Source organism: Cavia porcellus, unplaced genomic scaffold, assembly GCF_034190915.1.
Source record: "Cavia porcellus strain 051 isolate PalLab524CR breed Dunkin Hartley unplaced genomic scaffold, mCavPor4.1 scaffold_9, whole genome shotgun sequence".
In the NCBI taxonomy this organism is placed as follows: Eukaryota; Metazoa; Chordata; class Mammalia; order Rodentia; family Caviidae; genus Cavia; species Cavia porcellus.
The window spans coordinates 90,621,899-90,634,689 of NW_026947492.1; the positions used below are offsets into that span (position 1 = coordinate 90,621,899).

General features: G+C 38.1%; 2 protein-coding genes across 4 annotated transcripts in view; one reads left to right on the top strand and one right to left on the bottom strand.

The window, feature by feature from the left end:
- Nucleotides 1-12,437, bottom strand: part of Prmt3 (protein arginine methyltransferase 3) — a 102,564-nt gene extending 90,127 nt beyond the window's left edge. Inside the window, exons 1-7 of one of the 3 annotated variants that reach the window (XM_003462595.5) lie at nt 12,231-12,437; nt 11,920-12,061; nt 10,164-10,246; nt 8,469-8,518; nt 7,788-7,890; nt 3,036-3,195; nt 1,375-1,516 (exon numbers count right to left, since the gene is read on the bottom strand). In XM_003462595.5, the coding sequence (XP_003462643.1) occupies nt 1,375-1,516; nt 3,036-3,195; nt 7,788-7,890; nt 8,469-8,518; nt 10,164-10,246; nt 11,920-12,061; nt 12,231-12,258 (708 nt within the window). In that variant the 5' untranslated portion in view covers nt 12,259-12,437. Of the gene's footprint in view, nt 1-1,374; nt 1,517-3,035; nt 3,196-7,787; nt 7,891-8,468; nt 8,519-10,163; nt 10,247-10,341; nt 10,460-11,919; nt 12,062-12,230 lie in introns of those variants that run through there. The other 2 variants (XM_023561868.2, XM_063256796.1) reach the window with 2 other exon arrangements.
- The window catches only part of LOC134477736 (endogenous retrovirus group K member 24 Gag polyprotein-like), a 266,810-nt gene that overhangs the window by 190,750 nt on the left and 63,269 nt on the right, over nt 1-12,791 (top strand). The gene's annotated exons all lie outside the window — the stretch shown is intronic.

The window sequence follows — 12,791 nt, forward strand, 5'->3', positions numbered from 1 at the left end:
ACAGCTTGTCTCAGTGACATTTACCTGTCTGAAGACCCCAACATAAATGCCACACCAAAAGAATTCAAGTTTCATGACAGTTCAATCAAGGGGTGATTTGAAATGATAGACATGAACTAAATCCTTTAAAAGAAAGTATTTCACACATAATAAACTTGAACAAGGAAAATAAAGCCTATTTATTTTAAACAAACTCAGTCAACTTAAAAAATAAAAATTAGGTCAGGTCTGGTAGTGTGTCTCTGTAACCCCAGCACTTGGGAGGCTTAGACAGGAGAACTGCCTTGAGTTTGAGGCCAGCCCGGGCTACATCAGTGAGTTCATGGCCAGCCTACACGATAAAGTGGGACTCTGGCTCCCACTAAAAACTTACCTTATCTTATTTATAATTCTAAGCTATTTCCCAAGTGACAAACAGAAAGTATAACTGTGACATGTCATTGGTAATGATATTACATTGCTTTGAAAGACCTCATATAATTACAATCACTTTCAATCAACCAACTTCCACTCTGTGATCATGCAAAACTGACTCAACAAAATACATGTTTTAAAGACCCCTGGCTACTTAAAATGTCTATTTCAACAAAAACTAGTCTAAGAGTTTTTATTATCTAAAATAAACTTTAAAGGAAGGATCTAGGAAAGAACTTTTGCTGACTAGCTTTAAGAAAATATACTGGTGACATTTAAAATTCACAGAGATAAACATTTAAAAATTTTGGTTATTTTTACAATTTAACATTCATCTCATGTTAGGTATTTTCAGTTTTTCTGAACTATAAATCTTGCTATTTTATCTTAACATTTGATTAGGTGTATAGTTACCAAGCATAGCTAGAAATCAATTACTATTTTACATGGACATTACCATTATGAAAATTAAAATCAACCAGATATAATTAACTGATCATCATTTTGAAAATATTTCTATATGCCAATTATTTCAAGTGTAAAAGTCATACCATTACCATTGTCAGATTTATAAAATTTATGCCAAAACTTATTTAGCCATACTAAGTCAATAATAAGCTAAAATACTTATTTCTTTCACTTTAAAAAGCATATGTAATTTAGCTATTTCTATTTAATATAAGTCGATATTGAAAAGACTAAAATCATTAGCAGTTGTTTTTTCTGGTTAATCTTAACAAAAAGGAACTTCCTAATAAAAATTAATGATGATCTTAAATAGATCTTAAATTTTTAACAACTTTGGTGCTTCTGTAATCTATCACTGCAAGATGAGTTACTAAGTACCAGAGATTTAAAGGCAGCATAAAAAAGCAGTAGTTCTCACATAGTAAGAAAAAAGCCTGTTCTATTCTAGTTTTCCTTTAGTATGGATTTGGTGCATTTATGCTGCTATCTAACCTTTAGCATCTCTTCATGTATCCCATAATGCCCGTATGAGCTGAAATAAACGCCATCTTCATCTTCCTGGAGGTCTGCAATGGCGGTAGATGATGAGCAGGTTCTGACATCTGTGTTCATCACAAAGTCTTGAGCAAATTGTCTGTAATCAATTTGAAATATACCCTTGAGACAGGTTTATTGGACCATGAAAAAAGGAAAGGCTAGAGGTTGAGCAAGAGGAAAGGGAGAAGACAGAGTATAGTATGATGAGCCTTTTAAATCGCAGTCTTACCATCAGCAGCCAAAAGCTCCCCCTGCTGGACATTAAGCAATGGCATATCCAGTCCCAGTGACAAGCCCTCCGCTGGGGCACCCATGAAAGCAATGCCAGCTGCAGACTGCAGCTCTTTATATCTCAGCTGAACAAAAGGAGTACGTTCCCTTTATTCAAAGTCAGTATTTCTATTGCTCTAAAATCGTTTTTAGCATCTGAGTTGATGTAATACATTTTAATTCTCTTAATATTCTTTAAAACAATAAACAATGTTGTACATTTCAATTCTCTATTTAATAGTCTTTAAAACTTTATTATCTGTTGGGAGAGTTACATGAATAGAAAATAGACCTAAATAGATAACTTACATACACTAGCACCACCCATTATGGATTTAAAACTTCTCTGACCATGATACATTAATAATCTATAAGGTTGGTAGTCAAGAGGGAGAAAATCCAAAAATTTTAGTAATCTTACAAGCCAACATTTATCTTATGTTAAATATTCGCAGTTTTTCTAAATTAAAAATCTTGCTGTTTTAAACTCTAATACTTAATAAAATGTACAATCACCATGCACAACTATAAATCAACTTCTATTACACATGGACATGGGAGTAAAAGTAGAATTGCTGTTGGTTGCCAGGCTCCCAATCATAAAAACTCAAAAACAAGAGAGGCTCTAAACTGACTGCATTGGCTTTCTGCAGGACAAAACACTGCACACCAGCTAATGCATGCTCAAGCAATGACGAACAGCTTCCAAATCCAAAAGGAAAACCTTTAAGCATACCTGTTAGAAATGCAGAGTATTCCAGGCCCTATTCCCTTCTCCTGAGTCAGAACCTAGACTGCATTAACAAGATCCCCAGGTGACCTGTATGCAGATCACTTAAACTTAAGAGGCATTAAACCAGTGAAATGCTATTGTACTCCCTGGAAAAAATTTGCCCTCCCATACCCCCACTGCATTTGGTTTTCCAGTTAATATTACATCATTGTTATGCTTTGTTAGAAAACAAAAATTTCAACACTGTAGTTTCCCCAAACATAAAAAAATTAATCCTACTTTTAAAAAATTGATATAGAAAACGTACAATGAAGAAACCAATAGCAAACAGAACAGTTAAAAGGAAGAGACAACAATATCAAAAACAAAAATATTCAAGAAGACAACATCTCTCAAAACAATTACCTTTGGTACAGAAGTAATTGTTATGAAGTATGTACAGGTAAAGCCATTAAATTTTATATTAACCAAATATACCTATACTGTAAATCTCTAATAATACTACTATGCAACTATGTTGAGATTTCTAGAATATGAACTACTCTATATTCCGCCCTGCCATCAGCTGTCTTATCTGAAATCAGAATGATTTTCTATGAGGCTGACACGTTACTTCATTCTCTGTAGGTCCTCACGTGCTCTGGCCAATGCAGCTTCAGCAGACAGTGCCCGAGCTTCCATATGTTTCAGCTTTTCCACAACAGAAGTACTTTCACTGAGCCCATTGGGGTATGAGAATGGGACTGACACTGGTTCATAAAGATCTTCTACATCTAAAAACATAAATGGACATCATCGTCAGCTCATCTTTTTTTGCAAATGAAATGAGCACGTTAGGAACACATGCTAAATGTTTGTGTGGCCAACTGAAAAACACTGGTGAAAGTACTTCTAATTAAATATTTAATATCTGAATTATCTCATTTAGAATTCAAAGAATATGCTATTTTTAAGCTCTTTATTAGTTAGCAAACCTACAACATATGTATACATTAACCATATTGAACCAAATACAAAAAAGAAAAAAACTCTTATTAACCTACAAGTGCACATGCATCGCATCTCATGTCAACCTCAAAACTAACCTAAGACCCACCTAGCAGCTGAGCCCTTAGCTATAGCACAACAGGTGGTGTATCAGATATTCCTCAAAGGAAATCCTGCCACTGGCAACAACACGGATGAACCTGAAGAACATTATGCTATGTGAAATAAATCAGAAAGGCTAAGGTAACTATGCATGATCTCAGCTATGTGCAGAATCTAAAAATCTCACAGAAGCAGAATAGAATAGTGTTTACCAGTGACTGAGGGTTAGAAACAATGCAGGGAAACTGGTCAAATGGTACATACTTATTTATAAAGTAAAAGTAAGTTCTGGGCATCTAATGCAGTATACAGGACTGCAGTTAATGCTGTAGTGCATATGTGCAATTTGCAAAGATGTGAGGTGATAAACATGTTACTTTGCTTGATTGTAATGTAATAATTTCACAATGTAAATCAAACTGCAGTACTGTACACTGTAAGTGAACACAACTTCTATGTATCAAGTATACCTTAATAATGCTAAAGATACTCCTTAACAACAGTGTGCACATAAAGAATTCTGTGCATTCAATAACTTTCTCACCCTGGGCAAGGTACATTGGAATCTACCTAACAATGTTTTACAATTGATATTAAATACCGAAGCTCTCAGTATTAAAAGTGTTTAATTTAAATTTCACTATAAATAAATCATTAACCTATTGTAGAGATAACTCTATAAAAAGAAGTCAAGTACTGAGGATACAGCTTAGCAGTACAGTTCCTACCTTGTAAGCACAAGGTCCAGAGTTCAATTCCCAGTACCCACTTCCCCAAAAAGAAAAACAAACCAAAAAGAAAAAAAACAAGTCAAATATGGAGCTAGTTTTATAAAATACCCAGGTCCATTTAGAGATTTAATTAACTTTCAGATCAAACTTAAATCAATACAAAATACAAATTATATTTTCTCTCCAGAATGTCACTGAGAAAAAGTATTTTCATATTCAGTTTTTAGCTGCAACACATTTTTAAGACACTTCAGAGTTGGAACAAAATAGCTAAGCTTAAGAAATACAACATTACTAATAACCAAGAGATTAAAGCCTAAATTGAACTCCTTTTCTAGTAAGAGTATAATGTGTCACTAATCTCCACTGGCAGATGACTATGTCACTGTGCTTAAAAATTAGAGATTTGCTGGGGACAGTGGTATATGCTTGAGATCCCAGCTGAGGCCTGAAGATCAAAAGCTCAAGTCCAGCCTAAGCAACTTTTAGCAAGACCCTGTCTCAGAAAACAATATAGGATTGTAGCTCAGTGCAAAGACCCCAGGTTGAACCCTCAATCCGACCCTCCACGCCACAAATCAAAACAAAAAATATAAACCTAGAGATCCATTTACTGTTTAATTCACCAAAAATGAATGAGCACAACAAAATATTTCCAAACTACTTAAGGCTGGTATACCATGTTTTCCACTTTCTCCTACAATCCTTGCTTTGTATTTTGTTTTCAAATTTCTTCAAACTGACAAGTTTTCTGCATTGTTTTTAGCTGCGTTATTTAGTCTTAATGATAATGTTAATGATATGGAGGTCATCATTTATTAAACGTTAAACTTACGAATTTGAAAAAGGAGAAAGGATTCAGTAAACACAAAGACAAACGTATTATAGTCTTTTGGCCTTTGCCTCTTTTAACATTATGCTCTTGAAATCACTTTGTATCAGTTCACTGAAGTATTTGTTCTTTTTAAGAGATGTGTACTTCTCCATGGTGCGAATGTACCACGGCCAGTGTAGAACTGGATTGAACTGGAATTAAATTGTCTTCCTCATCACCGTGTATTCAACTGCTCTCCTATTATGGGCATTTAAGTCCTGCCTGATATTTGGAAATCACAATGCTGTAATAAATAACTTCATGTGCATGTATTTTTAGAAGTAGGAGGGCATCACCAACCTTAAGGTATATTCTTCACAATGAGATTCTTAAGTGTAAGAAGTGTCTTATGTACACAGCTTGCTGGGTCTGAGGGTGAACTCAGTGGCAGAGTCTTGCCTAGCATGTGTCAGGCCCTGGGTTCAACTCCCAGCACAAGAAAGACAGGAAAACAAAAGAAATAGAACTTGACCTTAAAACCTTAGCTAAAGGGGCTGGAGATTTAGTTCAGCAGCATAAGTGCCTGCCTTGCAAGCACATGGTCATGAGTTCAATCCCCAGTACTAATTTAAAAAAAAAAAACCCTTAGCTAGGTAGGGTCTGCTGGTTTCTCCACTGCAGTTATTTTTTTCTCCCTTACACTGTACACTGATTTTGTCTTTTCTTAAATCACCTCCTTCACTAATTTCCATAGTAAAGAATCTTTTTAATTTCTATTTCACCTCTATAACCTCAAAGTCAAATACTCAGCAAATGCTTGAAGCATCTTTATTAAAATCAAGGGAAGGGTGAAATGGTAAGTAACCATCCCTAGAGCCAGGAAAATGACAACTTTGTAATCCACCTCTCTCCAAGGGCCAGCAACAAAGATTATTAGACAGGTAACACATATAAGCCCATGCCCAGCTCAAGCTTTACACCTCAAAATATGCTTCCTCCAAGGCTCTAGATCTGTCATGAATGTACATGCCAACTCCTGAAGGACTTTTGTAACTTTACTCATCACAACCCATTGTTCTTTATTAAACATATACCCTGTGGCAGGTATCACGATAATATGTATCATTTTTCCAACAATCTTTCAACAGTTATCATTATTACCCTTTTATAAATTAAAACTAAAGCTAGAAGAAATTAAGTTTATACATTTTTAGACAGTTCAGCATTCCATACTGATCCAGTGACCAACATGCCGCTACCCTCAAGTCTGTCATTATCTGAGTAATCTCTTCTCCTGCAGTATATACTTTTCATGGACTTTATCATGTTCTACTTCATATCAAAACACAGGACAGGACAAGTTTAAAAACACCTACATATTATAGACTTGGACTCCCAGTGAATGGACTATGATTTCACTTCTTGTGTTTGTTAGGCATTTGATACACTATCTTCATCTACTGAGTATTGCAAATTCAAGGTTGGATGGACTACACAGTGAGACCCTGTCTCAAAAGAAAAGGAAAAATATGTGATTTTGCAGGGGCTGAGGATTTAGCTCAGCGGTAATAAGCACCTGCCTTGAAAGCAGGCAGTCGTGAGTTCAATCCCCAATACCGATAAAAAGAAAAAAAATATGTGATTTTGCATCCACAGATTGGTGTAAGTGTATGAGACCAGTGTATGAGACCAAGTGTAAAGAATTTTCACAAGACTTCTGTGCAGTAAAGAAAAAACTAAAGCACATAGCAAATAACTAAAGAAAGCCACGGTCAAGAAATGAGTGAGACCTTGTCATAAGGGAAGCTTGGGTCAGTGAATGAGAGTAAGCTCATAAAAATTTGAGATATATCTGTCCTATGTCAAAATGAAATCTCAGAAAAGCAGACATATTTTAAGACAATTGTGCGATATGAAAATTTGACAGAAGCAGTAAAACTTTAAAGTTTAAGTCCACTATTCAATAATTAAAAATTATTCTCTCATCTGCCTATGTTTCCAAAATACTCAATAGAAAATGTTCAAACAAGCTCAAAGTCTAAATTCTTCCCTGATAATGGTTACTGGAGCTCAGCTTTTAAGTGAATCAACTTTTCTGTTAAAATCAACCATCTACTGAGGTCTTCAGAGAGCTACCAAGCTAGTCCCTCCTTAATCACAGAGAGTAGGTTTTACTCTCCGCCACTGAATGTCTGGTACTGACAGGACTGAATTCTATATATGCTAGGCTTTTCTGAAATATATAGTGCTATCAAAAAATTCATAAATCTGCCACAGTAAGAGATTAACAATAATAATGAAACAAGCTAATTTAAGTTTTGTGAGTGTGGCCTCACTCAAAAAGGATTACTTGAACACAAGTACTGCAGTACTATGACAGTCAATCCTACAATGCTACTAATTAACTAAAATGCTATGGTACTAATTAACTTAGGAGTGGATAGCACATACAATGTGGACACGCTGGATGAGACACGCATCCCAGATAAGACAGCTGGATGCCACAATACTGCATCACACCACTTAGACAGGGTCCACCATTTAAAATTCATGAACTGTTTGCTTCCAGAATTTTCCATTTAGTATTTCAGACTGCAATGGACTGTAGCTAACTAAAAACACAGAAAGTAAAACCACAAAGAATGAGTCTACTAATGTATTTTCCTGTAATACTGTACTTTCATTTTGCTCTTAGATATGGTACAAATCAGACACATTATGCTCATCTTACCAAACTGAAGTAACAGGTCATCTTCTAACACCGGCTTTAAATACTCTTCTTTCTCCCAAGGCACTGGGTTATATATAGAATTCATGTACTCAACTGTAGGATTCTGGATTTAAAATTAATTGCGTTGTTTATTCATGGCATGTAATCACAAATCTACCTGGTGAAAACTAGAGAAATTATAAAAGAAATCATGTCTACATTACACAAAATCATTGTATCTCTGTTTAAAGGAACTATATTGACCTATCATTCTAAATGGTTTTCTACTGTTTAGATTCAGAGAAAGTGACAATAGCAACTTATTTGAATAGTACCAAACAAAGAACAGTATTCAAAAAAACAGAAAAAGAGAAAAAAAGTATTCACAATCATACTAGAAATTACTTCTAATTTTACAGAAACACTACCAGCATTTCCCTTTATCTGGTAGTGAATTACTTTTATACATAGCAGTGATTTTATCTCTTGGTCTGAAGGATCCTTTTAATGGTATGTATACATTTACGTAGTTATTTACACAAGTCTTTTATGTTATACTAATGCCTAATGCCTATAATTCCTACAGTACAATGAATGTCAAATTTTAAAGTTTCTCATATTCCTGTAAATTATCAGTGCAATGAGAGGCACTGTGGCATTTCTTGTATTTCTAAACAAAATTAAATTAAGCTTCTGACTTACCTTAAGTCTAATAAAATTTATTAGTTTAATATATCCATAAAATTCAAGTCCTAAAGGGAGAAAAAAAGATAATTCATCTATTTTAATATAATGTGAGTTCTGTTTAAGTGACTTGTTCTACAGAGGCAAGCTCCTCCAATTGGACAGTAAAATATTTGTAAACTCTAAACTACAACCTATACTTTTAATTTTTTATTTTTTAAGAATTAAAAATTGTGGGACTGGGGATTTAGCTCAGCGGCATAAGCGCCTGCCTTGCAAGCAGGAAGTCGTGAGTTTGATCCCCTGGTACTGATAAAAAGGAAAAAGACAAAAAAAAAAGAATTAAAAATTGTAATTTTGGTACTTCTGAGTATTTTATCTGAGAAACAATCATAAATAACAAATGTTTAAGTTTTTTTCTATTTCTAAAGAAAAATGAAAAACTAATTTTTGGAATTCACTCATCATTTGTCAGAACTATACAAATCTGAAAACTTAGGTTCTCAATTTTATCAAGTATTTGGCAATATTTAATACTTAAGATTAAGTTTCTAAGTCTCTAGTTTTTATTGTGCTTACAAAACAATAATTTTGTCAAGACATAACATAGAAAATCTACTAGCTTTTCCATGAAATTAAATAATGCAAATTAAAAACAATGAAATATGTATCATCAAGCAGTAATATAATGGTTAATGTCATGAGACAAATTGGACATTACTCATGAGAAATTGATTATTATTGAAAAATGGGTATTTTAATAGCATACAAAAACTCCACTGATAAGTGAAAAATTATAAAGCATGATTTCAACTCAGTTTAAAATACATTAAAAATGGGAGAAAAAAATGATGCTGTTGTTCACATCATTTCCAAAAGTAGTTGAACTTGAATTTATGATTTATAAACATATCACATATTCATCTGAGACATAAACATGTGTCTAGTATGCGCCATTCCTCAACAATGTCTGTTCTATGTGTCAATACAGAGACTAAAAGGCCAATTCTACGTTCAGGTAATTTTAGTGGAAAAGTATGACTTCTATATCCACGTGAAGAAGTAGAAAGCTTTCTAGATGCTCAAATGTGAGCCAACAGAAACATCATCTCAGTATTTCCCATACTACCTTAACTTCCTCGTTCCATTTTCTATACTTTCCACCTAGATTTATAAAAGTCAGGGGTTTTTGTTTCATTTTTGAGGCAGTGTTCCACTGTGTATTCCAGGCTGGCCCTCAACACACTATCTAGCCCAGGCTGACCTCAAACTCTTGGCAATGGTTCTGCCTCAGCCCCCTAAGTGCTGGGATTACAGCTGTGCTTCCACATTCAGCTTATTAAACTCAGTCTTGTAGACCTCAAAGGGCAGGTTGCACGCTCATCTGATTGCCTGTTTTTATAAGGACCCACCACCTCTTCTGAAGGTCACGTCTATCCCTGAACTCCCGAGTTCTAATAGAATGAAATGCACTCACATGCTAGTTTTTTCCTCTACTTTACAATTATGAGATCACTGTAAACTTAATACAGTGAACTGTGCCTAGAAGAGTGACTTAATAATCTTTCCTCAAAGGGCTCTTGTCAAAAACATTTCCAGAAGAGGGAGTTGCTGTTGTATGTTTCACTATATAGCACTTGTATCAAAAAAGGTTCTGGAATTTTGAACTTCAACTTCCCAAATAAAACCATCTTCATCCTAGGGAATACTCACCATGTTTATGGACCATGCTATCAATATAAAATTGATGCTCTGATTTACAGTGTGAGAATGTCTCTTCAGCAGATGTAAATAACCTGAAAAAAATCAAAGGACAGCTTCATGAAACTGTGTTTTAATCACTTTTTCACTCAGCTTATTTCTAGTTTTATTTCCAATTAATCAAATGTACCTGAAGATGAAAGACTGAAACCCAGCACTTCTAGTGAAAATTACTATTTCTGGGGCTGGGGATTTAGCTCAGCGGCATAAGCGCCTGCCTTGCAAGCAGGCAGTTGTGAGTTCGATCCCTGGTACCGATAAAAACAAAAAAAAAGACAAAAAAAAAATTAAAAAAAAAAAAATTACTATTTCTAATTATAGTTAACACTTAACTACCGTTTAAATAGCACTGAATTTATCAAAAGGCTTTTAAGAACCAAAGCTCCCTTCGATAGATTTTATGTATCTGAAAACTCCTCCTTGAGATTCTTTTCTTCCCTAGTGTCAAACTCTCAGAGGCTCTGAAGTGGCACAGCTCAAATTGTTTTTAGAAATAAAGGCTAGAATGCAATTTTGCAGCTGGCACGTTCTCAAAGTGCCTTATTTCAAGGTGATCTTGCAGCATGCCCATAGTTCTTGCATTATACACACTGGGAGGCCAAAGCCTCTTTATTATGCGCCCTTCAAAACTGAAGGACACCTAAGAAAAGCATACTCAGCAAAGATGCTGCATATGTCTTCAATATGCCAAACGCATATGCAGTTTTTCAAATGTTTACCAAGATAGGTTATTTGCAGTATCTATGGAGCCTATCAGAAGGCTCCAGAGATATTACTTTAGGGTAAGGACTCTACACAGATCCAATGAGGTCAAGCAGGAGAACACTGACATACCACCCATCACTGCCACAGCCAATCAATAATGGCCACAGTGAACAACAGTCATTAAAACAACAGTGGCCATGCAGATGGGGGCTCTTGCATGCCCATTTGTCCAGAGCAAAGTCCTGCCTTCTTAAGACTAAATGGCAGAATTTTAAGTGGAAAGAATGTGTTTGTGAATAATAACTACACCTTTGTGACTTTGCACAAATACTGCCCTTTTTTCCTCAAAGAGAACAGATTAATTTCTTACTGAGTAGCAGAGACGCCCTAATTAAAACAGATGAATTTAGCCTATTTAAATGGTTCAAACAGAAATCTCACACTAGAGCAGCTCTCTCTATTGCTCTAACAATTCTAAGAGTAATGGTGAGAAATGGAGAGGTCCTTAGAGATTATCTTGATTAGGATAATTCTCAAACCTGTTACTCAAATACCATTAGAATCACTCTGGATAGTTATTATTGAAACCTAGCACTATGATTCCAGGCTGGACATGGTGGCACAGGCACTCAGGAGGCTGAGACAGGAGGACTGCCAAGAGTTCGTGGCCAGTCCAGGCTATAGTTTAAGGTTAGTCTGGAGTACACTGAGAGACCTTGTCTCAAAAACAAACAAAAACGACTCCCGGACCCTATCCTGATTTAGGAGGACTGAGGTGCACACCTCACTGTCTACTTTTTGCGTGTTTTTAAAATTTCACATTCGATCAGGATGCGCGTGTGAGTCGGAAGCTGCAGCTCCAATCCAGCGCGATCTCACACAGAGGACTGCGCCCGTCCCAGGCGCCATCCAACCCCGGCTCCAGCGCTCGCTCCTCCCTCTGCTCCGCGCGGGTCAAGCCCCGGCGGCTCTGGCGGGCCACACTGCCGCCCAGGCGACGAACCTGTCGCAGAACAGACAGGGGGTCTGCCGCCGCTCATGGTCGTGGGGCAGCTCGGTCTCCTCCTCGTCCACCCAGGCGGCCTCGTCCCCACTGTCCGACAGCTCTGGCAACTCGTCGTCCTCCTCTTCGGCGGCCCGGCCACCTGGCACACGCAAGACAGTCAGCGCCGCCGACCCCGCGCCCCCAAAAGGCCCCGCCGTCCCACCCTGCCCCGTACCCCGCCCCCCCAGGCCCCAGCCCCAGGTCCTCCTGCCGGCCCGCGTGGCGCGGCCTGCGGCAGGGCTAGCGGGAGCCCAGACCCAGATACCCACCGACAGCGCCCGGCGCTAACGAGCACATGGCGGCAGAGCCCGGGAGAGGCGCGGCGGGGGCGGGACCGGCTGGAAGAGCGCGCGCGCGCGACCGCCTCCTAGCTCCGGCCCGGGAGAACGAGCGCGGGCACGCGGCAGGGCGCCGGGATCCCTGCAGGCTCCGGCGACGCGAGGGCGCGCGCCGGGCTGAACACTTCCGGCCTGGAGACCGCCGTGGAGGTCACGTGCGGTGAGTGGGCGGGGCGAGAGCCGGGCTTTATAAGGTCCGCGCTGGTCACGTGAGGGAGGTAGGTGGGGCAATGGCTTGTTTTGAAGCCGCGACGCTGGTCACGTGGGCAGGATGGCTGGTGTTGACGCAGTGCTCCGGGGTCGGAGGAGCGCTGCTGTGGAGGCACTGCGGGTTTGCGAGTGACTGCTGGGACAGCAGCGCGCTTTGACCGGAAGTACCGCCCGCATTCCCGAGCCCAGCAGCGTAGTGACGCCGCAGCAGTAGTGCTGTCGGTATCGGGACTCCTGCTTCTCCCGAGGTCCTGGGCGGAGAGCTCGGGAGGGCGGTTAAGA